Source organism: Megascapheus bottae, chromosome 18 (assembly GCF_031878675.1).
Source record: "Megascapheus bottae isolate mThoBot1 chromosome 18, mThoBot2.hap1, whole genome shotgun sequence".
Lineage (NCBI taxonomy): Eukaryota > Metazoa > Chordata > Mammalia > Rodentia > Geomyidae > Megascapheus > Megascapheus bottae.
The window spans coordinates 14,396,009-14,423,080 of record NC_143526.1 but is presented as its reverse complement, the minus strand read 5'-3'; the positions used below and the strand labels follow the sequence as shown (position 1 = coordinate 14,423,080).

The 27,072-nt window shown below is 42.1% G+C and overlaps 1 protein-coding gene across 4 annotated transcripts in view; it reads left to right on the top strand.

Moving 5' to 3' along the window:
* Window positions 1-27,072, top strand: part of Rin2 (Ras and Rab interactor 2) — a 178,030-nt gene that overhangs the window by 148,896 nt on the left and 2,062 nt on the right. For all 4 annotated transcript variants that reach the window (XM_090351930.1, XM_090351931.1, XM_090351932.1 and 1 more), the window contains 3 exons: window positions 15,719-16,024; window positions 18,379-18,510; window positions 24,344-24,507. In XM_090351930.1, coding sequence (XP_090208056.1) covers window positions 15,719-16,024; window positions 18,379-18,510; window positions 24,344-24,507 — 602 coding nt within the window. The remainder of the gene's footprint in view (window positions 1-15,718; window positions 16,025-18,378; window positions 18,511-24,343; window positions 24,508-27,072) is intronic.

Here is a 27,072-nt window from a genome sequence, read left to right as displayed (position 1 = left end):
CTGGCCTTCTCACAGTGCCATCTCAAAGGAGACCCACTCTCAGTATTACCAGGGACCCTGACCTGCATGCAAAGCTCTCTGGCTGTGCCTGGTGCTGATGTCAGGCCTGAGCTATGTGCAGGCCAGCCAGCCAGCCTACCAAGTAGCAGCTCCTAAAGGAACAGGACTCTGGCTCTTGCTTCTCTACTGATGTCTTAAGCTTCCATCCAAGGAGAGTCCTGAAAAGGTCTCGCAGCAGCTCTTTTTATAATTAAGTTCACATATGGTATTTGTTTGGGGAGCTTAAGGGCTCATTTTCTTCAAAAGGCTGTGAAAGTGATACACATAGCTGCTTTTAATTCCAGATCTAAGGTCCTGATAAGAGGGGCAGCCAACATATGTAGTGCTTCTCTGAGAAGCCAGGCAGCCTGTCCAAGCTGTCTCTGAGGTGCAGTGAAGGAGTCTCCTGCGAGGTAGAGGAAGGCAGGGATGGGTTCTGTGAAGCCATTTACTCTTAAGGCTGAAACAACTGGTCGCCAGCAAGTGTTGTTATACTTGAACTTCTGGAGGAATCATAGTCCCTGTTTCTCTAAACTTGTCCCTCTACTGCATCTTGTGTTTGTTTTGTGATCAGGAGCTACAAACTGTTGTAACCATAGGGTGACCCTTTGTTGAGATGTTCATAGAACCTGTGGAAATGGTATCATGTTTTTGTGATGGTTGGTTGGATTTTGTTTGTTTGAAATCAGGTCTCCCTATATTGACAAAGCTGACCTTGAACTCCTGGACTCCAGCAACTCTCCTGTCTTAGCCTCTGGAGAAGCTGGCACTAAAACACGACTAAACCAAGCTTGCATTAAATATTATTTTTTACTTTATTATTATTATAATTATTATTATATCTTTAATTGTACAAAGGGTTTCAACTCAGCATGTCAATTTATGCATCTTGACCAGCGTCATCCTAATGTTGACTTAAGCAGGCAGTTTGTCCTGTTCTTTTACTAATGAAACATCACTTTATTTTGAAAATATAGTGCAAGTTCTGGGCTTACGAAAGTAAGGGGAAGATCAAGGGAGCAGAGGCCAACCCTTCACAGGAAGGGAAAATAGGACCCTAATTATTCGAAAGCCAGTCTCATTATTAGAGAGCAAGTGACTAGATAAAGACTGACCAGAACATTCTACTTGTCTGTCTTATATATTCCTAAATAAAAGTCTCACTTAGAAAAGCGTTGTAAGCCAGGTGCTTTTGCCTGTAATTGTAGCTCCTCCAGAGACAGAGGATTATAGTTCTTAGCTAGCGTAGGCAGTAAAGTCCATGAGACTCTTGTCTCTAATTAATTACCAAAAATGCCAGAAGTGGAACTGTGGTTCAAGTAGTGGAGCAGTAGCTTTGAACACAGAGGCTCAGGGATAGTGCCCAGGACTGGCATACACACAAAAAATAGTTGAAAACACCCTTGAGATGCATAATTCAAAGCTGCTCTATTTCCTTAAGTACTGCTAAGGCATCTATAAAAGGCCACGATACGTAGAATTTGGCTCTGTGGATGCTACCAGGGGACACAGGGAAGCGTGCAGTTCATCTCAGCTCATTCCCACCAAGCGTTGCTAGGCAAACACCAGAGTCTTCCCTCTGAATGTCATCTCCAGTATCTCAAAACTCCAACTGACTCCAAACAGGTGCCCACTAATGCTTGTAGGCTTTCCAAGAATGTCAGTTGGATTCCTGTGTTCTAAAAGAGAGCTAGTCCTGTTGTCCTTTTCCACCACTTCTGAACTGGGAGACAAGCATTCTCACTTAAAGCCGAGACTGATTCCCCTAACCTCCTTTCTGACATCAAGAAAGTGGGAGGCAGCAAGAGTAACTCCATATAAAATGAAAGCACAACTCTTTCATAGATGAGACATGGCCTTTTGAATACATGCAGATAGGTCTCTCTAATGTATGGAGATGGTGCTAATATGTCTTCTTTAGAAGTTGGTTCTTCCATTGCAGGAAGGAAAGCCAGTGGGGTAGTTCTAACCCGGTCTCATTCTGTCCATGTCCTAGTGAATCAAGCTCAGAAATGACAAACTACCCCTGAAGTGGTTATATCTTATCATGGAGAGTTTTTACTTTAAATAAAGTAAAAATTGTCCTTTGGGAGAACTTCTGCTAAAAAGTCCTGCCATTTCAAGAATCTTGGTAATGGTCTGACACTAGCTTGGTGTCTTGGTTGAAGAAGGTAGTCAGTGAGGGTGAGACATGGACCAGTTTCTGTGTGACCCAGACATTCCTTCCATCCTGAACCACCAACTGGGATTCCCTCTGGACAGCTGTCACCCCACCTCCAAAGCAGTACATGAAGGAATAAGGCAATATTTTAACCAAAAGTGGACTTAGTTTTCAGGCTTTACAAAAGGCTTCAGGGCCAGTTACCTCATGGGGAGAGAGAATTAGACTCATTACTGTGGGGGTTCAGGTGTATGTGACATTACTTGTCACCCCAACTTTTGGTCCTCGTCGGTAGATTTCTTGCTTTGGCCTTCTTCCACCAATAGGGGAGATTCAGCCAACATTTCTGATGAAGATATTTCCATTTGGGCAAATATGGTGGTTGTTTTAACTTTAGGAAAAGGATTTTTGATTTCTAATGTGAAATCAGTCTTAACAAATCCCTCTTGTTTTCGAAGTTTAATTAGAAAAAAACAAAATTGTTAGTAATCTCAGATTTTCTATTTTAAACTTTTCACAGCAGATTTGAAGCAGCCAACTGTTCACATTCCTAAAAGTTAATCATGAAACAATCACACACACACACCAAAGACAAGCTATTTTTTCTTTAGTTGCTGTAAACCAACATGTGTATTTTCTCCAAAAAGATTTTTTAATTTGAAGAAGTGGAATTAAACTCAATTCCCATCTTTTTCAAAGTATACATTCATTTACCCACACAAGAGTATTTTGTTTTGTTTCTGTGCTGGAACTGGGGCTTGAACTCAGGTTCCTGTTGTTCTCACTTGGTTTTTTAGTCCAAGGCTATCAATCTACCACTTGAAATATACCACTACCTTTGTGTTTTTGTTTTGACCTGGGGCTAAAACTCACAGCTTGGGCACTGTGTCTTGAGCTTCTTTGTGCTCAAGGCTAGCATTCTACCACTTTGAGCCTACACTATCACTTCTATCATTTTCTGAGTAGTCTATTGGAGATAAGAGTTTCACAGACTTTCCTGCCTAGGCTAGCTCTGAACTTTGATCTAACCTCAAATCTCAGACTCCTAAGTAGCTAAGATTGCAGGCGTGAGTCACTGATGCTGAGTTCTGGTTTTGTTTTGTTTTTCTTAATAGAAAAGCAATACTGTAAGTATGGTTAGACACCAGAAAATAAAGTATACATTAAAAATAGAGGGAAGCCGGGCACTGGTGGTTCATGCCTATAATCCTAGTTATTCGGGAGGCTGAGATCTGATAATCGTGGTTCAAGGCCAGTCTGGGCAAGAAAGTCTGTGAGACTCTTATCTCCAATTAACCACCAGAAAACCAGAAGTGGTGCTGTGGTTCAAATGCTAGAGTGCTAGCCTTGAGCTAAATCACTCAGGAACAATGCCCAGGCTGAGTTCAAAACCCATGACTGACCAAAAAAAAAAAAAAAAAAGAAAAGAAAAAGAAATTTAAAAATAAAAAAATTAGAGGGAATCAAGGACAACACATATTGGTATATACCAATTGGTATAATTCCAGCTACTACAGGAGGCTGAGGCAGGAAAATTACTTGAGCACAGAACTTTGAGGCCAGCTTAGGCATTGTAATGAAATCCTGTCCTTTGCTTTAAAAAGGAGGGGAAAGTGAAAGGAATTTGATGTGATTCCTACAAGTTATGACTTCTTCAGATTTTTTGTTATGTGGTCAGTTGGGTTTTTTTTTTGTTGTTTTTTTTTTTTTTGCCAGTCCTGGTCTTGAGCTCAGGACCTGAGCACTGGCCTTGGACTTTCTCAAGGCTAGAGCTCTACCACTTGAGCCTCACCACCACTTCTGGCTTTTTTTTTTATGTATGTGGTACTGAGGAATCGAACCCGGGTCTTCGTGCATGCTAGGCAAGTAATCTACCACTAGGCCAAACTCCCAGCCGGTTTTGTTTTTTTTTTTTTATGTTATTTCTTTTTTAATATTTTTTATTGTATTTAATAAAAGGGTTACATGATATTTGCCAGATAGAAGGTGCATTAATTCACATACATTGATACCCTTCCACATGTCTTGGTCCCCATTACCCTCCCCCCCGCCCCCCCTCTTGGTTTTCCCCCCTTCCCTGTCCAATTTCAAGTAACCAAATACAAATGTATCCAATATATCAGATAACAAAGTGAGATATTGTGACAATATGAGATAACAAAGGAACAGCAAAAGAGATGAGCGATAACATAGCACCTTAAGGACAGCAATCATTCGTTATATAGCTTTTGTTTCAATATCCTAGAGGTAGTTGGTTGGTTTTATTGACTATTTAAGTCTGGTTAAGGTTCCAATATCTAATATGATTTATTTTTATTTTTTTTTAAATTTACAGTTTTACACCAGGGACTTGAATTGCCTGTCTTTTCATTTTATTGTTATTTATTTATTGATTTATTTTTGCCAGTCCTGGGGCTTGAACTAAGGGCCTGAGCACTGTACTTGGACTTTCTCAAGGCTAGAGCTCTACCACTTGAGCCTCAGTACCACATCTGGCTTTTTTTATGTATATGGTATTGAGGAATCAAATCCAGGTCTTCGTGCATGCTAGGCAAGCACTCTACTACTAGGCTAAACTCCTGGCCCTATTTTCTTTTATTTATTTACTTATTTATTTATTTTTTTTGTGCCACTCCCGGTACCTGAATTCAGGGCTTGGGTTTGGGTGCTGTACTAAAGCTTTTTTTGCTCAAGACTAGTGCTTGCTGCACAATTTGAGCCACAGTGCCACTTGCAGCTTTTTTTTTTTTTTTTTGGTAGATCAAAATCTCATAGACTTTTCCTGCCCATGCTAGTTTGAAACCACAATTCTCATATATGAGTCTCCTGAATAGCTAGGATTACGGACATGAATCACTAGTACTCACCAACACACCACCCTCTTTTTTAAGAACTCTTTTGGAGATGTGGCCAGAGAGGCGTATCAATGACAAATGGAGACTAAACCATTGAATCTTCTTTTTTTTTTTTTTTGCCAGTCCTGGGCTTGAGCTCAGGGCCTGAGCACTGTCCTTGGGCTTTCTCAAGGCTAGAACTCTACCACTTGAGCCTCAGCACCACTTCTGGCTTTTTTCTATGTATGTGGTACTGAGGAATCGAACCCGGGTCTTCGTGCATACTAGGCAAGCACTTTAACCACTAGGCCAAACTCCCGGCCCCTTGAATCTTCTTACTTCTGATGATTTAGCAACTGTCTTCCTGTAGCAAACGATGGCTAATGCTCTAATGTCTCAAAAAATCAGCATCAACAGACTGAAGACCACATTAGAAGTGCCTTACTTTTCCTACACGCATCACCTGTTGAATAATTTGTACTTCCAACCATCAAAATTGGGACAATTAGGTTATATTGTCCACCAGAAGCTCAGCATTGGAGTTGAGGGTCTCTGACCATGTCACCATCATCCTGCTACCCACCCAGGGAGCTGTCAGCCAGCAGTGCACAAAGCCCCTGCACAGAGGCCTGCATATGGGAGTTCGCTAATCCTGTGGGGAATCTTGGGAATCACAAAGTTGTGGCTAGAGTGTTTCCTAACATAAACTAGACTCTTCCTGCTTCCTAGGCAGGAAAGATTCCAGAGAAATGGGCAGAGCCCTCACTAGCCTTCAGGTCTCCCTCACATGCCAGTCTGTCAACAGACCCCAGCCCTGGGTACTCCTCTCAATACAATGCCCACTTTGAAAGCTCTTAGTTATTGTCAAGGCCTACGGCCAGCTCCTAGATAGGTAAGAGTCAATACTACCTGGTACAGTCATTCTTTAGCAATGAGGACTTGGTTCCAAAACCCCTTAGTATAAAATAACTATGCATGTAACCCACAAATATCTTCCTGAATATTTTAAATCATCTCTAGATTACTTATAATACTACATTAATATAAACTGTACATATGCAAATGTATTATTCTACATTTTAGTTTTTAGTTTTATTGTGTTCTTCCTCCCTACTCCCCCAATACTTTTAGTCTGGAATTGATTGAATGCATTGACGCAGGGCCTGTAAATGCAGACCCATGGATTTGGGCAGACTGAGCTGAATACCTACCTGTGTAGAATCCCTTTAAACTTCTTAATGTCTCAGGAGGTCCCATTTACTGTCCTCATTTTCATAAATGAGGAAACAGAAATTTAACAAAGTCAAGCCATGATACAAATAAGACTGAACCCACATGTATGGTGGGCCTTTTCCTACACCTGTCCTGGTTGTTAATTACTGCTGACCATAGAGGTGAAGTTAGACCATTTCGAAGGCACATGGCACCCTCAGCCCTTCCTGTTGATGTTGCTCACTGTTCTCACCCAGCCAAGGCCATATTGATCAAATTTCTGCCATATAAGGTCACATGTCCTCCTTCTCCCTACTGTTTGGGGAGCACTAACCATACTTGAAGGATAGGGCGGAATGAATTACCCATTCCCCGCCCCACCCCCCGCCTGTCCTCGGAAGAAGGTAATCTACCTAAATCATTTAGAATCCTTCAGTAGGGCAATTGGTTTCTTCTTTGCCCTTGTTTCTCCTGCCCTTTTGCTAGACACTGAAATTGGTCCCAAGATTACATGCCTTTACTTTTGCATAACAGCCTTTATTGAAGCCTACCACAATGGCACAACCCACATGCTGTCATCTTTATTTTGGCCTATGTTTGCTGGGCTGATGGGATCTTTATTAAAACGATAAAGCATTTGAAGTCAAAGCTAGTGCTCTACCACTTGAGTCACAGCACCACTTCTGGTGTATGTGGTACCAAGGAATCGAACCCAGGGCTCCGTGCATGCTAGGCAAGCACTCTTATCACTAGGCCACGCTCCAGACCCTGATAAAACATTCTTTATTATAAATTGTTTAGGAGCCAACATGTGCTTTGTAGACAATACTTAAAGCAAATCCAAGTTATAGGACATCCCTACAGAGCCATGGAGGACATTGCTTGTCCCAAAGGACAGTGAAGTCATGACTTAAATATACATACATACATGTCCTGCAGGAAAGAGAACAAAAAATACAATTTTCATGGAGGCACCAAACCAAGATTTCTCTGTCCAATTCAACAATCCTTGTGGAGCACATGCTACCCATCAGACTTGCTTGCGCTGAGTCTTTCAGATAGCTCCAGTTTCACCTTCTAAGACTAGTTTTCAGTCAAGAAAACAAGGCTTAATTTAAGAAAACAAGTCTCTGTGTCTTGGCAGTCGCAACAAAAACACTAAAAATGCAGGGAGGTGGAAGGAGCCCAGTAAAGGAGGCAGGCAGGTGGGCAGGTGACATTAGAATCTACATTGGGAAAGACAAGAGAGCAGACTCAGAGAGAAGGGCCTTCTCGGTAGAGATGTTTAGATGTCTGAGGAAAGACACAAATGCAGAGAGATGGCCTTCACCTCCCAAGAACATGGGATTCTTTATGGGGACCTGGATGGGTGCGGGGGGAGATGGAGGACAAGGAAGAAGACTCTTAGGAGCTATCCGAATCCTTCAGGTTGTAGAGAACATTCTAGAAAGATTATCCTAGACAGGGTAAGAGTCAAACAATTTTAAGGATTTCTCTTGGCCAGGCGCTAACCAATCAAAACAGACACTCAACATCCACTGTAACCAGCCCAGATGCCAGGTCCTGGAGTAGAGAGAATTGAGCAAGTTCAGAGTATAACCTGGGCATCCATAGTTAATCAACATGAAATGTTAGTGATTAGTCTGCCTTTCACCCCACCCTCACCTTGCACAATATTTTTGCATCCCAAATAAGAATAGGCTATCTTCCTATCTCAATTCTCATAGCTCTGAAGGACATGTACCATTCAAAATGCCTAGCCCCAATGTGATTCCCAGGCTGGGACAGAATGAGGACAGAATGAGGCTGTGACAAAACTTGAGGCATGTGGAAAGGAAGGAAAAGCCCGGCAGTCATCGTCAGATCAGAGCCTAAAGCTTTGTACCAATGTAGGGGAGTATCTGAGAAGAGTAATGAAGATGTGAGTGCACAAGAAAGATAGAGGTGTTTTTTTTTTTTCTGGTGATCATGAAACTACAGGGCTATATTCACTTATCAGCATGTTTTCAGTTCTAACCATATGAAATGGAAGGAGAGGACAAAACAAAACTCTGACCTGAATCATTAAGCCTGGGGTCCCTTTCATCCCAAGGAAAGGGACCACTAGCTTTAGCTTGCTTGCTTGCTGACATGAGCTGTAGTAGTCTGGGTGCGCAAGGCATGAGACACCCCTTCCTTTCCCCTCCCAGAAGTCCAGTTGAATTTCAAGCTCTGAACAGACCCATTTTACCAATGAGGGAGTGGAGGCTAGGAAAGGGGACCCTCAATGTCCCAAAGGAGCAAGTCAGCCATTTGAGTCAAGTGCCTCTTCTACATCAAGTGGGCTGGATTTTAAGTGATTTATAAAGGAGGATGGGCAAGTGACTGCCCAGTGTGAAATTAAGGCTTTTCAGGAAGTTGGTTTCCATTTCCCTCGACTACCAGCTCTGCCTTGACAGGATGTAGAAATTTCTCAACTGAAAGTCAGGAGTGGGTGGTGGTGGGAAGATGGGCTCCAGCAGGACCACTGGATTTGAAGTCTGCTGACCTGTCACAGGGACCCATTTCCTAACGTAGGCATGTTTCTTAGTGTCTCTCTACCATCATTTCTTCACACAAAACAAGGTGTCATGGACACAGTGGTGCCCTGCCCATTGACAAAGTCTGGTCAGTACCGTGACCAATGGCCAACACTTGTTACATTTGGCTTGAGACTTTCTCATGCTGACAGAGACTTTACCTGGGACAGTGAAAAAGGCTAGGATCGCTGCTCTCAAGAAGCGATCAGTTCTCTAGGCAAAATTTAGCATGGTGTCTTAGAGTTCCCCGAAGAGCCTAGCTCCAGTTGCTGATGGTGTTGGCTCTTCTTCTTCCTTTTCTAGTAACTTCCTGGGATTGTCCCTCAAGTTAACCAGTCATACTCATATTCTTAGTTCAGGATATTTATTTCAATTATAAACAAAAGAAAATATTTTAGCATATGAACAACAACAACAAAAGAAGCATCATCTAGTTTTATCCTTTCTACACAGAGAGAATGGTTCACCATGCCATCTCCTGACTTGGCTTGCACCTCATCTCCACCATCAGAAAGTCATTTGACTTCTTCCCTCCCAAACTAGAACAGGAGAATGACAATGGTTCCTATTCCATCCACTGAAAGGTTAGCAGAATAATACAGATAATCTCTGACTAGGAACTGCATAAGTAAACATCAGCAGTGATAAAAGTTTACGTTTAACAATTTGATTTCCTTGCAGGAGGCAGCTCTTTTCATATTATCACATGTTAATATTGATTTCTACCTTTTTTCTAAAATAGAGAATTGGAATAAGACAAGAGGCATTATGATCTAGCCTCATGGTTTCATTTTTATTATAACTTTAGATGATAACTTGAGCAGTCTAGATAGATTGAGCATGCCAGATTTGACAATCTGAAATCTGAAATACTCAAAAGGTTTTAAGATTTTGGATTTTCAGTTAGGACTCTTCAGTAAATAAAATGTATACAAATATTCCAAAAGCAAACAAAAGCCCTCAGAAATCTGAAACACTGCTGGTCCCGTGCATTTCAGATAATAGATACTGGATGTATATTATGTATTTTAGACTAGGCACTGTTAGAATTCCCTGATGAATACTCTCTTGTTTTTAAACTTGTTTCAACAATCACCAATTCAGACTGTCAGTCTGTCTTGGACAGATTCCAGAAGTAATTGACAGTGACAGTGAGTATTGAAGTGACTTAGTCAAGGTCAGGAAGTAGGACTGAGCTATAGGAAGTCAGCACTCTGCTGGCTGCTGTGGTTCTCCATGCCTTTTTTTTTTTTTTTAACCAGTCCTGGGGCTTGAACTAGGGCCTGAGCACTGTCCTTGGGCTTTCTTCAAGGCTAGCATTCTACCACTTGAGCCACAGCACCACTTCAACTTTTCTATATACGTGATACTGAGGAATCAAACCCAGATCTTTGTGAATGTTAGGCAAGCACTCTACCACTAGGCCAAACTCCTGGCCCCTCTCCATGCTCTTTTTAAGACAAGCACTCTCTGGAGATTTTTATCTTTGTCTCTGGGGCTCTCATTTCCCTGGCCAGCAGTAGATGAGCAGAACACACACACACACACACTGCACACCAGACCACACCACTCCATTGTTAGTGGAGTTTGTGGTGCCTCCTGTCTGATCTCTGCAGTCTATGCCATCAGTTAGTGGGAATAATAAAGGGCTCTGTCTCCTTTTCTTAATGCTCTAGAGCCAGTACATTGAGTATTTCCTATCGGTTACTATGTAAAATGACACCACAGCCAGCAGGTGCTCTACCATTGAGTCACATCTCCAGCCTAGTTTCTGCTAGTTACTTTTGAGATAGGGTCTTACTTCCTACCCAGTGTGTGCCTGAGCCAAGATCTACTTCCCTCAGTGGATAGGGGCTTTCAACTTTTCTGCTCAGGCCGGCCTATGACAACAATCCTCCCACTCTTGGCCCCCTTGTAACTTTGGATGACAAGCATGCTCAACTGTGAGTTAAGAAAAAGGGTCTCAAGAACGTTTATGCCTATCTGACCTAGAACTATTATCCTCCTGTTTCAGTCTTCCAATTAATTTAGTTTATAGCCACTAGTGCCCAATTAATATTATCTTGTTATCAAAAAAAAGAAAGAAAAGGCATTAGTGAGCTTCAAGAAAACCCCTTATCACTTTATTTTTCTTTAATACTTTCCAATATTTGCAAACATCTCTTTGTTCATAGAAAAGTGAATTGGCCTGTCTTATAACTTTAGAAACAGATGTCTTTGATTTGATGGCTACAAGACATCTATCTTTGAGTTTTAATTGCTTCCTCCTATAAAGTGGAAAAAAATTATACTTTTCCCTTCTTGGGATGTGTTGAAGGATTTGACGAATCAGAGTACCTAAGTGCCTAGGTGAGTGTTACTGTTCTTAGTTTAAAATATGTTGGCTCATTTTGTTGGAATTAAAGCAACCAAAGATTAGGAACATAACCAGGAAGAGTAATCTACAAGTATGGAGATGGAAGTGTTCTTTCTTTTTCTGTTCCTCCTCCTCCTCCTCCTTTTTTCTAAGCTAATCATTCTGAAAGATCCTGTTTTTTACATTCCTGCAACCACTACTGCAGAACAAAGCCTACTTTGCCTGCCATACCATATGCCAGTCATTGAAGCAACAAGTCATAGAAAAGAGAGCTTAGTCACAAAGTGACTAAATGTGGAGACATGGGAGTTCAAGTGTCAAACATACCTCCTGAAGGTAGAATTGAGAGGAGGAAGAAGGTGATTGGAGACAAGGAAAGCAAATTAGTCAGTAGTCTGCATGAGCATAGTCAGGTTTCATGCCTTTTTCACAGCGTACGTGTCACAATATGGTGGCATTAGTATGGTAGGTGGTGAAGGTTTTGGATGGATCATCTGACATCAATAGGTTACATATTGGATGTTTGGCGGGCCCCAGTGAGGGGTCTCTAGTTTACACTAGTCTGCTGAGCTAGACAAGGCTACCTGCAAATTCCTGAGTAACATGAATGATTGCTATCATTGTGCTCACTTATCAGCCACATCATCTCCAGTGAAGCTACTAGGTGCCTAATTGTTACTTCTTACCTAAGTGGCTGCTAAAATCAGTGAGGAGGGCAGCTAATTTGAAGCTAAAATGTTTATAAGCAGTAGATTTATTCAGGTCATCTTTGTGTCAGTACCAGTAGTTGTTTGTTTTTGGTTTTGGTTGTAAAACAGTGGGCTGCTGACTCACTTGAAAGTTAGAGCTACTTTCATCTCTCCTAGTGGATTCCCACAGCTCCAGGATGCCTAAGGGGAGAGAGTCCAGGGGCCCAGGCCAGCACTCATCACTGACCACAAGGATGAGTGGCATGAGTAAATCCACTTTGAGAGCAGCTCAGGTTCTGTTGGTGGTGATTGGTGTTGAGGTTTGGAGTTCAGAGGTAACTAGGCACTGGTAACTCACATCTTGTGATCCTAGATATTCAAGGAGGCTGAGATCTCAAGATCTCAGTTTGAAATCAGCCTGGGCAGAAAAGTCCATTAAACGCTTATCTCCAATTAACAAGCAAAACGACCAAAGCGGTCCTGTGGCACAAGTTAGGAGAGTGCCAGCCCTGAACGAGGAAGACAGAGGAGAACATCCAAGCCTTTAGTTTAAGTCCCAGTGTCTTGTACCAGGGAAAAAAAAGTTACTCTTGGTTTGCAAATTGAAAATCCCCCACTGGTCATCTGTGTTTTTTTTTCTGTTCCCTGATTCATACATTTTGACTTCATAAAAATGCATAAATCCTAATGGCTGAGCTTATGTGTATCCAAGTAGTCTCTGTCTGACCCAGAAATAGAACATCTCCATACCACTGCCACCTAAGAGTCCCTGTTGTCCCCTCCCAGTACCATCTGACCCCAGAGGTTAGGATTCTATATGAATGAATTGCTGCAAATGCCCACCTCTGAGTGTTACAGGGAATGGTATCTATGAGCCTTTGCCTATGCATTTGGAGTAGTGATACACGTCTTCATTGAGAGAATGTGTTCCATTGTCTGAATCCCACTGTAGTATTTCACTGGACGGTGTTTCCCACGATTCCATTCTTTTATACAAGACTTTGAGTTATGTCTCATCTGTAGCATTGGTGAATAATATGGCTGTGAACATTCATGCATATTTCTTATCAATGACTGACATGACTTTTACTCCCACTCTCTGGAGATTTTATTCTACCAAGGTAGAGAGCACAGATATTCATGAACCTTTATATTCAATAAAGGAACTAGTGAGTATTTACAAAGCACCTTGAGCTTTAAAGAGTTCATTAGCTTGGAGACTGAGGATGTAACTCAGTGGTAGAGCATTTGTCTAGTATTTGCAAGATCTTGGGTTCAATTCCTAGCACCAAAGCCAAAACTAGAAGAGAAAAAGAAGGAAGGGAGCCTTGCTTTGAAAGGCAGGATGCATGATTATTCCAAGTAGCTATGTGTCTTCAAGAAACCATTAGACATTTCTGAATTTCAGTGTTTTTCTAAAATATAGTATTATTATTGTAAAAAGAAAAAAGTGATACAGGTAAGGTAGCGGTGGCTGACATCTGTAATCCTAGCTATTCAGGGGGCTGAAATCTGAGTATTATAGTTTGAAGCCAGCCCAGGTAGGAAAGTCCATGAAACTTCACTTAACTACCAAAAAGCTAGAAGTGGAATTGTAGCTTAAGTAGAACAGCCTTGAGCAAAAAAAAAAAAAAAAAAAAGTGCAGAGATAGCACCCATTCCCTGAGAGTCCTGACCCCAGGACTCTCACCAAAAAAAAAAAAAAGTGGCGATGAAGTAATGTATTTGAATAGGACTTAACCCATCTATGTGCTCAGTATTAATTATTATAATTTATCATAACTATTACTTATGATAATCAAGTAGGGTAAAATCAAAGATGCCATGAGTCACAAAGATTATGGACCAAACAACCAGTCAAATTAAGTAAATCTGTTTTAATGCCAGATGTAAAGTGAATATGTTACTCTGCCTCCTCCCCTCACCAACCACTTTTATTGGTTCCAGTATGGACTTTTATTGGTTCTAGTGGCTCCTACTTGGCTTTTTTTTTGCCTAAGGATGGTACTATACCACTTGATCCACACCGCCACTCCTGGCTTTTTGCTGGTTAATCATAGATAAGAGATTCATAGACTTCTATGCCCAGACTGGTTTTGAACTGCAATCCTCAGATCTCAGCCTACTGAGTAGCTAAGATTACAGATGTAAAGCCATCAACATCTGGCTTCCTTTTTGCTCTGGATTTAGAACTTGTTTTTCTTCAATCTTGATTTCTTATAGTCATTATGCTCTATATTTAAAAAGAAAGCCAGGCACCTGTGGTTCATGCCTGAGATATGAGGATTGAGGTTCAGAGCCAACCGGTGGGAGTCAGTGAGACTTATCCCAGTAGACTGCATAGAAAATGCTAAAAGTGGTGCTGTAGCTCAAGTGGTAGAGTGCTAGCCTTGAGCACAGAGAGGCTCAGAGACAGAGCCCAGGCCCTGAGTTCAAGCCATAGGACCTGCAAAAAATAAAAATGAGAATTCTGCCAGACAGAATGTGGAAATAGAGGAACTCAAGCTGGGCAATCTAAGCACTCTAGGATAAGCAGTAACTTTTAGCCTAGTTAGGACTTTAGGGTAGAGGAAAATTGCTTTCAGTATTGTACATCTGGCTTAGATTACTATTCTTTTTCCTAAAGACTTCTAATAATAGACAGTAATTTAGATTCAATATGATATGATCCAATGTCTGGAATTCAAGAGGCCAGAACAATAACCAGATTCTTTGCAATTTTTTAAGTATATAGAGCCATGATTTTCCAGAGTGGATTCATATTGAAGTGTCCTATACCAGGGTATGGCCCCAAGGGACTCAAGGGGGTTGGACAAGAATGTGTGAGCATGAATTGACAAGATGATATTGAAAAGACAGAGCACTTGTCGTTGTAGAAGATATTTTCAGTGCAGATCTCTAGATTTATGGCACTAAGCCATTTTAGATTAGCTAAGACACTACTCTGTTGGGAAAGCAAATGAAGGGAAGAAGACTACTGCCCACAAATCTGAACAGACACACTTAATGTTTTCTAGCTTTTAATTTTGAAATCATTTCAGGAAAGTTACACAAATAATACGCAGAACTAGCTAGGCTAGCCTTCACCCCAGTTTCCCAAATTTAAGCATCTTCCACATTTGTTTCATTCCCTTTTCTCTTTGTGTGCAGACTGGTACATATACACCTGCATGTCTGCACATACAAAGCACACACCATAATACATACACCTGTATACACACTGTAAATTACAGACATTATACCCTTTTCCCTAAATATTTATTTCCTAAAAACTGCTACATAACTACAGTGAGTTACCAAACCCACAAAATATACTTTGAAGTCAAATTAACACTATTATCCGATCTGGAGACTTTATTCAGTTTCATGTAATACTCTTCTCATGTCCATTATACCCCCCCCCCAAAAAAAAATCAAGAAATCAATCCAAGGTCACATTATGTTTAGTTGCATTTACTTCCTCAGAATCTGTCTTCAAGGGATCTTTGACCCTTCTTTTAGAAAGTACTTCCTCTGAGATAACATGCTTGCTTTCCTATCAACAAGAAAGAACAATGAATCAAAAGAACATCTTCTAGAATATTTGCTTGTATTTATTGAGGGGAGGGCAAACATAAAACAAATGTGATTAATTGTATTAATTATAAACAAGCGGGACACCATTGGAGAAAATGGACTTTTCCTGACTCAGGGTGAAAAATGTTGGCATGAGTCATGTCGCTGATCAGTGTTGGCTGTTAGTGATAATTTCTCACTTGTCTATATCTCCTCAGTCAACGCGGGAAATTGCAGGTGTGCATTCTAGGAAAGCAGATGTTTATTCTTTCTTCAGACCCTGGTTACAAAGTAGATGCACTTTTCTTTGGCAGATGTGGTGTTGGAAAAAGCCATGCACAAGTGTATCCTGAAGCCTCTCAAGGGGCACGTGGAAGCCATGTTGAAGGACTTCCACATGGCTGATGGCTCCTGGAAACAGCTCAAGGAGAACCTGCAGCTGGTGCGACAGAGGAGCCCACAGGAGCTGGGAGTCTTCGCCCCCACACCTGACTTGGTGGATGTAGAGAAAATCAAAGTCAAGTTCATGACCATGCAGAAGATGTATTCTCCAGAAAAGAAGGTCATGCTGCTGCTGAGTGTCTGCAAGCTCATTTACACTGTCATGGAGAACAACTCAGGTAAGACTGCTCAAGCCTAAGCCCCTACATATCACCTCCCCTCCATCTCTTGATTTTACCCAGCAGCTCCATCATACAAGTATAGTAAAAGGGTCACTCTAGTGTCCGCCAAAACAGTCACAAGCAGCAGCTTAGAGCATAATAAATGTAAGTGGACAGGGGCAACAAGAGTTTTACAGGATGCTGATTTAATTAAATATTTAGTTCTGGGCAGTGGTAATGGATTCAGTCTCTGGGATCTGAGTTCTAATCCTCTTTCCTGCTGGTGTTTCACATCGGTAATCTTAGCTACTTGAGAGGCTGAGATTAGAAGGATGGTAATTCTAGCTTGGACAGAAAAGTTTAAGAGACCCCTTTGCAAAGAAGCACTAGTGCATGCCCATCTATCCTAGTCCTGTGAAGCTTAGCATAGGTGCACGGTTCCTAGACAGTTGTCCAGGCAGGAAGTGAGACCTCCCATCTCAAAAATAACTAGGAAAAGTGGGCATTTTAGGTATATCTCAGCAGTAAAAGCACCTGTCAAGCAAACGGTCAGTCAGAGGTTAGTTCCAGAGCTTTACAGAGCATTTAGTGACGGTGAGGATTCATTAACCCTTTCACTGCCTGCCCTTGTTGATACAATCACAGGCACTATAATGGCAATTCCATAGGCATTTCAACAGTGGAAAAGTAAGCTGTGGGATTTCCCCTTGCTGTTTCCTGTGGGTGCAGTTCTCAAGCCTCATAGATAAAGACAGCACTTTCCCCCTCCCAAGTCATCTCTGAGTTTGTAATCCCAAGGACATTTACCAGTGTTTTCTTCTGAGCGACAGTGCAGAACAACAGACAATACACAGGCTCTTTGAACCACTGATGAAATAGGAAGGCATGTGCAAGTTGCAAATTACTGAGTAAGAACCATAGAACTGGAACTCATGTTTGTGTGTATGTGTGAGTGTGCACACTGCGTGTTGGGCACATTCTGGGCCTAAGTCCTGTCCCTTAGCTATTTTTTTTTTCATGTAGTGCTAGCACTCTATCACTTGAACCACAGTTCCACTTCTGACCTTTTGGCGATTCATTAGAGATAAAGAGTTTTCTGAGTTTCCTATTTAGTCTGCCTTGTTCAAGCTTATCCTCAGCCTCAACTTATTGAGTAGCTAGGATTACAAGTTTGAGCTACTAGTGCCCTGGCAGAACTGGAACTCTTGGACCGGTAATTAATATGAATATGACCTCTGAAATTTGCAACCACATGTATCTTAAAGTTCGTGAGATCAGTTTCCCCAAATAAGCTGGGTGTGGGTGATAGACACCTGCAATTCTAGCCACCTGGAGGCAGAAACAGAAAGATCATGAGTTGGAGGCCAGTTTGGGCTATATAACAAAGTCAGCCTGCCTGAATAACTGATGCACAAGATCACATTCTTCTCAGCCTACACACTAGGGACACTTTAGACAAGATGATCTTCATCGTGGGAATGACCAACTTCTCGTGGTATGCTGAGGCCATTTGCACACTCAGCCTCCAGTTGTGACAATGAAAAATGTCTCTGGGCAGTGTAAACTATCCCCTAGGCAACCAAACTCACATCCAGTTGCAAACTACCATTATAAAGAAAACTAGAAGAACCAAAAAAAAAAAATGCCACATTACTAACTCAACCTGTATCTGTATATTAATTAACACGACCAGATTTTGCATACTTAAAGAGAGCATTAAGGAGAGCATGAAAGTTTTTTTTTTCTTGTCCTTAGATGATTAATGTGCGCAGAAGCCAATAGGAAATAAGACATCAACAATTAACAACTTAGGAAACGGGAAAGGCAAAGAATAAATAAAAGACATGACTTGTTATGAGTTAGAGATATTTAAGGATGCTCTGTTCTCATACATAATTTTATGCACATCATAGCACTGGGCAGAATGGCTGGGTGCTGTGGTAAAGCAAAGGAGGGGAACCATGGCCTAGGCTAGTGCTGGGCATAAAATGGGATCTTATTTCAGAATAACTAGTGCAAAACAGTGACTGACAAGTGGCTCAAGTGATAGAGAATCTGCCTTGCAAGTTCAAATCCCTGAGTTCAATTCCTAGTACCACCAAAAAAAAAAAATTTTAAAAAGTAGAGAGAAAATCTGAAATATGTTCATAGATTCTAGACATTGATCCTGGGATGGTGAAGGAGAGCTGGTCTTTCCTTTCAGCAGCTGAGAGAATCAAGGACAGAAGATTCCAGAAACACCCACACCTATTTATAAATAGCTCATTTCTCCCAGAGTGACTCCTTGCTGTCTAATAAAAGCAGCCAGTAGGACATGAAAGCAAGAATAGTTGATTTTTAAAATATTCCTGCCACACCCTTTCCTCTTCCAGGGAGGATGTACGGCGCCGATGACTTCTTGCCAGTCCTGACATATGTCATAGCCCAGTGTGACATGCTTGAGCTGGACACAGAAATCGAGTACATGATGGAGCTCCTAGACCCCTCGTTATTGCATGGAGAAGGTAATGAACACACTTTTGAAAATGTCAGAGGGACTCCTTGGGATTTGAGATTCAGTTTTATTTTTGCAACTGAGATGAACTCTAGGGAACATAAACTTAACTATTTTATTTTTGCCAGTCCTGGGGTTTGAACTTGGGGTCTGGGCAGTGTCCTTGAGCTTTCTCAAGGCTAGCTCTCTACCCTTTAGCCACAGCACCACTTCTGGCTTTTTCTGTTGTATGATACTAAGGAATCAAACAGAGCTTTGTGCATGCTAGGCAAGTACTCTACCACAAGGCTACCCTCCCAGCCCCAAACAGCCATTTTAAAAAGAAGAATTTACTGATATTTTTGTACATTCATTAACATCAGCAACCACCACCTCTGATTCCAAGGTGTGTGTACATGAGTATGTACACATGTGTATACACCCTAGGGTAGCACTCATTGCCTCTGTCCCTGAGCTTTTGAGCTCAAGACTGATGCTTTACTGCTTGAGCTATAGCTCCACTTTCCATGTTTTTTTTTTCTGGTTAATTGGAAATGGGAGTCTCACAGACTGTCCTGCCCAGGCTGACTTCTAACCACAATTCTTATATACCAGCCTCCTGATGAGCTAAGATTACAGGTGTGAGCCACAGGCACTTGGCTACTTTTAGGATATCTTCATGACTAATTGAAGTTTTAAATTTTTTAATTTTAAGTTTTTTTAATTTAAAAGAAATGTGGAAGGACTTTTTGTTGATTACAAAAGTAGTATTTATTTATTGTAGAAAATCTGGAAATCAGGCCTGCTGTTGATGACTTGAACCTATAATCCTGACTACTCAGGAGACTGAGATCTGAAGATGGTAGTTCAAAACTAGTTGGAGGGCTGGGAGTGTGGCCTAGTGGCTTGCCTAGCATGCATGAAGCCCTGGGTTCCATTCCTCGGTATCACATACACAGAAAAAGCCAGAAGTGGTGCTATGGGTCAAGTGGTAGAGTGCTAGCCTTGAGAAAGTCCAAGAACACTGCCCAACCCTGAGTTCAAGCCCCAGGACTGGTATTTAAAAAACAAAACAAACAAAAAAAAAGCTAGCTGGAACAGAAAAGCCCATGAGACTCTTACCTCCAATTAGCCAACAAAAAGCCAGCAAGGGGTATAATACCAGCCTATAGCAGAAAAAGCTAAACATGAAGCCCTGAATTTAAGCCCCAATACTAGCACAAAAGAAAAAGAGGGGAAAAGTGTGAGAAAATTTGGGAGACAGGAAGTAAAAAGAGAAAATACAACTCAGTGAAGTTCACTGAGACCCATTAGAAGCAATAAAAATGGCATGCAATAGAATAAACATCGTTTTATAAAAGAAATGTTTTCTCTGATTCCCAGAGGAGGTTGTAAACTTATTAGGGAGTATTTCCATCACCAGAGAAATAACCTGTAATTACATCAGTGAAATAAAGCTTGGCTTTTGTTTTTATCTTTTTAAAAATGGCTTTAAAAATAAAACCTGCACAGCCAGTGCTGTTTTTTATTGGCTCATGCCTTTAATCCTAGCTATTCAGTACGCTGAAGATCCTGAGTCAAGATTTAATGCTAGCAAGTGCAGGAAAAGGGCAGAAAAGGCCAGAAATGGAAGTGTGCCTCCTTTGGTAGAATACTAGCCTTGAACACAAAAATTCAGGGCTAGCACATACATCACACGCACACAGAATTAGTTTTACTTCCAGTTTACAGAAGTATATTTGTTCCATGTTAAAAATGAAAATACAGTGGGGGAAAATCATGAATAGTTTGAATTTAGTTTACTTTAGTAGTTCAGGTTGTTTCTTGTTCCTGCCCTGTGTCTGGAAGAAGAAATTCCTTCTCCTTACACATCAGTCAGGAATGATACTAAGCAAGTCTTCTGCGTGCCTGAACCTTGAGAAGCATCACTGACCTCTCCTGTGAGATGGCAGTCTACCTGAGAACACATCAGGGCATGTGTTAATTTTTCTTTATTCTTTATATATGCCTGGGAGAGACCAGACAGACCCTGAGGGTGAGATTTTACTCCTCTCTAACATTTTCCAGTGAGGGCTTGAATACAAGAATACTCTTGTTCCAGGCACACATCACCCAGGCATTTCCCATGGAGAGAACATAAACGTATTTGGTTTTAAGAATGTGTCTTTAAACTATCCTCTAACCTGAGTTTGCCAGTCATTGGTTTTCCTAGCAGAGGTCTGCCCTTCCTGGAGTGCCAGCCCTCTTCAGGGGATGATCGAGCAAACTGAGTAATGAGTACTGCAATTCCCTCCCATGCTGTGCACATGCAGAAATGGGCTCTGTCATCCTTTTACCTGTTCCTATCCCCTCGTGAATTTTCCCCACCATGGATCCAGACACTTTGTGGGAAATCCACCAGGATCTTTCACACATTCTAGATTTGGGCAGGAAGAGAAATACATGTGGCTTTGTCCAGGCACCAAAAGAAAAATGTACATTAGTCTCAATGCCGTGCTTTCCATTACTTTTTTTTTTGGTCTTTTTTTTTCCTTTTGGTTAGCTTTAATCGTGTTTAATTGTAATAATATGTTTGAAGGCCTTTTGGGGCTTTGGGAAAAGGACACTCCAGTCTCCCTTAAAAAACCACCACGTTGTTAGGATGATGATGGATGTAGGACAAACAGATACTTATAGCTTGTGGTTTCAGGATAGGGATAACTATTTCCTGCCCCTTCTCTGAGCCTTGTCCCAAAGCAAGGCAGTATGGGAACAACATGGGCATCTGACTCTCTTCACCTCCAGGAATCCTATGAGAGAAAAAGACACACTAGTATCTCATGCCAGGGATCCATGAGCCCACACCTGCACTAAAGCCTGATCGCCCCCAGCTGTGACTGGGGCTGCATTCAGGGCTGTTGGGATTTTCTTCCTGGGGAGAGTAGATGTGCCAGGTGGCCTAGCTGTGTTTACAGACCAAGCTGCCCAGCACGAAACTGCAGCTCTTCTGACCACTAGGAACTGCGGTGATCCGTCCTTTCCACAGTCTGCCCAAAGCCTTCTTTGGTTTGCAAAACCGCAGCCACATGGCTTTTCTGCTGTTTAAGCAGGCATTCTCATTTACAGAACAGGCGTCATAGAATCCCTTAGAAGTGCACGGCTTTTTCTCAGGTTACAGTTTTGCTGAAATCTCAAACCTTCCTTTAATTGCCTCCACATGTTTCAAAATGTGGACCATGGTGTGCTTCTAGCATTTTGAGTTTTCTCTTTAGTGGCCTGAGCATATCAGAGCTATGGAGTCCAAAAGAATCTCCTTTTGCCCCACAAGGATTGTGTAGCAGTCCTTTGAGTCTGCTAAATGCTGGTACCTCCTCGCAGCTTTTAATTAAGTCTCTATCATTATTTCACCTGAAGTCTTGGGTGTACCATTTACATTCTCTATTATGTCGTTTCACAGCCAGTCCTGTGCTGGTTTGTTTGTGAGGCAAATACTAAGTAAAGATCAACAATCCGAAGCTCTGGACTAGTCATTGCTAAACTACCATAGGGAGCTTGTACCGTAGATGGTGGGTTTGGAAACTTCAGAACCTTGATAAGGGTGCTGCTCAATGGTTAAGCACTTGCCTGGCATGTGTGAAGCCCCCAGTTTGATCGCTAGCAACACACACACACACACACACACACGCGCGCACACCCCTTTCCATCCTGAATACAACAAATGTGTTCTCTGTCAAGTTTATGTCCAACAAAAGTTCACAGGGTTCACTGATGATGATACCAAGTGGTAGAGCCTTTGCCTTCCTTCATGTTATCAGAGAAGCAGAGGGCTCTGCCCAGTCTTATGTGAGCAGTTGGATACTTTGGTCATGAAAGTGACACACACATACCACATACACACCTCACCCACAACCAGCTTCTGTTCCTTCCGTGGGTAACTTGCCCATGTTTATATGCATTTCTGGAGATCTGATTCTATCCCTTAGAAATACACCCCATGCTCTGACTGACTTTGGTTCACAGTAGTTATTCACTGGATGGATATTTTCACAAAGAATGGCCCCTAAATAGAAATGCACAGTGCCCAATTAGGGAATTATACAAATACAGTCAGGTGCCCCCTAGTGGCTCTTGAGCAGTGTTTACAAATTCCTTGGCAGTCAAGACAAAACTATTAGTAATATATACGCATTTCACAGGCTCTTTTATCTCCATGAACACAGGAGCTCAACCCTAGGTACATCATCAAAGGGACATCACTAGCTTTTCCTTTCCAATTATTATTATTTTTTTGGTCGGTCGTGAGCTTGATAACTCAGAGTGCTATCCCTGAGCTTTTCTGCTCAAGGCTAGTGCTCTACCACTTTAAGCCACAGCACCACTTCCAGTTTTCTAATGGCTAATTGGAGATAAAAGTCTTAGGAACTGGGCTGGGAATTTGGCCTACTGGTAAAAGCACTTGCCTGGCATGCATGAAGACTGGGGTTTGATTCCTCCATACCACATACATAGAAAAAAAGCTGGGAGTGGTGCTGTGGCTCAAGTGGTAGGGCACTAGTCTAGCCTTGAGAAAGCCCAAGGACAGTGCTCAGGCCTTGAGTTCAGTCCCCATGACTGGCAAAAAAAAAAAAAAAAAGTCTCAGGAACTTTCCTGCCCAGGCTGGCTTCAAACCACGATCCTCAGATCTCACCCTCCTGAGTAGCTAAAATTACAGGCATGAGCCACCAGCACCTGCTTTAATGTTTTTTTTTTTCCTTAAGTGACATTTTGCATTGTCTTCAAGCAAGAAGAAAGGAAATTAAGAGGGAATTTAAAGTGTTCATGTTTTTGTGAGCACACTTGTGCATGCTGCCATTCTTTTAACATATTTTGTTTATCTGAAATTTTAAAACTATTCCTTTTTTTTTTAAAGCCTAAAAGCAAATATCTTCAGGAGATGCTTGGACTAAATAGATGACTCTGGCCTCTGAGCAGCTGGCCCTACCCCCTCAACTGCCTGACTCCCTCCCTAGCTCTGCAATGGACTTCTGACCCTGATCTTTCCTGTTAGCCCTTAATAAAATAAAGGCTTTGACTGCCTCGTTCACTAGGAAGGAAATGCCATCAGTAGAAATAAGACTGCTGTCAGTTCATCAGGGCTCACAGCCTTTGGTACAGGCTTACGCCATTCCATAAATCTCTTCCAGATGGGTGAAGGAGGGATAGATGAAGGAGTGGATGGCATAATCTTGGGTGTGTGCTTCTGTGAGAGAGATGAGAAATGACACTCAGCCTTTCGTATCCATGGATTCTGTGTCAACCAACCACACATTGGAAATACCCAGAAAATACATCTATATGAAACATACACAAGCTTTTTCCTTGTCTGTATTTCTTGAACAATGTACTACTATAACAATGACTTAAATAGTCCTTTACATGTTTTGGATAATCCAAAGATTACAATCCAGAGATTAGAATATTTGAAAAGTATACAGGAGGATGTGTATATGTTATATGTAAATCCTGCATCCTTTCATAGAACTCACTTAGCATCCAGGGCTTTGGTCACCAATGGGCAGGGAGTCCTGGGACCCATCTCCTGATGAGACCCAAGGATAGAGAACACAGTTATGTTTTGATTTTGTTTTTTGGTCCGCTGTTGGACTTAAACTCTGGGCCTTGGCACTGTCTCTGAGCTCTTCAGCTCAAGGCTAGCATTCTACTACTTTGTGGTTTTCTGGTGGCTAATTGGAGCTTCATGGACTTTCACTCCCAGGCTGGCTTTGAATTTTGATCCTCAGATCTCAGACTCCTGAGTAGCTAGGAAGACAGGTGTGGGTCACTGGTGCCTCGTTCACTCTCCCGAGTGATGCTCTTAGTAACTCACCTCTCCTGCCCTTCCCAGGAGGCTATTATTTGACCAGCGCCTATGGAGCACTGTCTCTGATAAAGAACTTCCAAGAAGAACAAGCCGCACGCCTGCTCAGCTCAGAGACCAGGAACACCCTGAGGCAATGGCACAAACGGAGAACCACTAACCGGACCATTCCTTCTGTGGATGATTTCCAGGTACACCTTTGAGTCCCCACAGTGGCAATCCCCTTTTCCTTCCCCAGGAAGGAAGGCAGAGCTGGCTCCCACTGTGCCTCCCAGCTCATCCCTATCCTCCACGCCCCCTTCCACCGCCCCAAGTCTTTTCTGGGTTGAATCATTTGATGGAAAACAGATGTTTTCAGCCACTCTCGGGATGTTGTTGTTTTACTTTTATTACTTTATAAATTTATAATACAGATGCTCTATAACTTACAAGGGGTCAGGTCAAACATAGCACAAGCAGAAAATATTTTTGAATGCATCTCACCTGACTGAGCAGCCTGACTTGGCAGATCAGTACACTACAGGGGACTGACTCACTGTGTCCTCTGTGGATCAGGAAGGTCACTGCTGCAGTCCAACATCACAAGATCAGATTGAACTAATGTTGCTAGCTTGGGAAAAGATCTGAGTTCAAAAATGCAGACTGGTGTATGGGTCAGTGGTAGTGCCAGGCTCTGTGTTCAATTCCTAGCCCCCAAAATTTCAGAGTTTGAAGTGCTATGTCCAATGAACGTACCATTATATTGCTTGCCATCTGTGCAATTATGAGTTAAATCTGCAAATGTCTTTGTATGAGGGTCTGAAGATTAGAGATGGAATTATAAAACCCCACCATGAGCCAAGCACCAGTGACTGATACCTGCCATCCAAGCTACTCAGGAGGTCTAAGGATTGCCAGTTCAAAGCCAGCCTGAGCAGCAGAATCTGTGAGACTCTTATGTCCACTTAAACACTAAAAAGCTAGAAGTAGAGTTATGGCTTTGTTCTAGCTTAGAGCAGAAAAGCTCCAGGACAATGCCCAGGCCCAGAGTTGAAGCCACAGGACTGGCACAGAAACAGCAACAAACAAACAGACAAACAGCAAACTCACTGTGCTTTTTTTTCTGTGTGCCCTTTGGCAAGATTCCTAGCAGGGAACTAGAAAAGCAAAGCAAGATGGATCCTGATTCATCTCCCTTGCCTCCTTCCCCCTTCTCAGTGCTCTGAAAATACACGAGAGGTACATTGTATTCAATGACAACCCATTGTTGAAAGGCAGAATCAGCATGTTCTTCTCAGAAATGGCAGAATTCTCCAAAATTTCTCTGAGATACATAAATCTGGAAATTGAGAACACTTGCTAGGTGCTCCCCTCCCCCTCCAGAATTGTTTAAGGACATCCAAGTATGAAGTGCATTAGCACATCCAGGTCCCCAGAGGAGGATTGCCCTCTGAGAAGATCAGAGGCAACGAGACAAATGGACTCTACCATCTCCTCACCAGCCACCAGGACCTCTCTCTCTTGTCACCTGGTCCATATGAGGGCAGCTTCTAACATGGAAGCTTCAAGGCACCATACATCCCCTTCCTCTTGTAAACACCTTCCCCTCTCCTCCCCACCACCCCAACCCCTTCTCACTCGCTTTCAAGATGCAGGCATTTTTAGCACCTAAAGCTAAAACTTCTACATGGGAAGTCACAGACCCAAGCACCTCCTCACATTGAAGGTGGTAAAGGCCAAAGGTTGACTCTGTCATTTTCTAGTTCTGGGGCGATGAGCAAATTACGTAGCCTCTCTGGGCCTCAGTTTCTCTGGTGGTTAAGTAGAGACAATGTGTTCTTCTCTCTTTAGGAATCATTGAATAAGTGCTATATCCCCCATGTTAGAGCTAAGGGTTGTCCAGAGAAAGCGGTTCACCTGGGATAGAAGACAGGGATGTGGACAGATGGGATATATCTTGCATTGTAAACAGCAAGTGATCAAGAGTGTCAGTCTGGATTTCCCTCACTAACTCACCTCTGCAAAGTCATGAGGCTGACAAATGTCCTGGGCAGAAGCAGATGTGAAACATCTCATGTTGCCTGTTCAGTTGTCATGGCAATGACAAAAAAGCCTAGGCAGTGAGCAAGCTTCCAAGCAGAGTCACCAAATCTAGAACAAGGAAATGAAAGTGCTTTCTAGATGCCAGTCAAATTGGACTGGGCCTTCTCTATCTTATCTGGAAATTTCACTGATAAGGACATAGACGTGGACAGTAAAGGACTTACTCAAGGAAACTTAAATCCAGAAGACCCTGCTAATGAGTTCTGGACTGCCTGTGCCTTCATCTGGGCTCTATATTTCAAAAAACCACATAATTCTTATATTTCAAGATGGCAAGCACATGGCTCGATTCTCGAGTCCAAGCCTGCAAATGTCTCTCTTCATTTCCCTGCATTTCTCCATTTTGGGATTCATCTACTTCAGCTCCAGTCTTCTGGCAGATTCCACATGCTCGTCCCTCTTGGGTTCCCCACCCCCATATTATACCAAGAGCCACTTGGAACCTTGTATTAAGTTTAACCACATGAAATCATTGCTCGGGGAGCTCAAACATCAGCAGTTTCTTGGGACTCAACCTAGCATAATTATTCTTGTTTAGACTCCAGAGAAAAGTGCTTTGGCCAAAGGAAGCATGGTAGATATGCTATTGGGCCTGGGTATTTAAGATCTCTTCCTGCTGATTCCTGGATCTGATTCTTCTGCTGTTTGGGTTATGTTTCAAGCTGGGAATAATC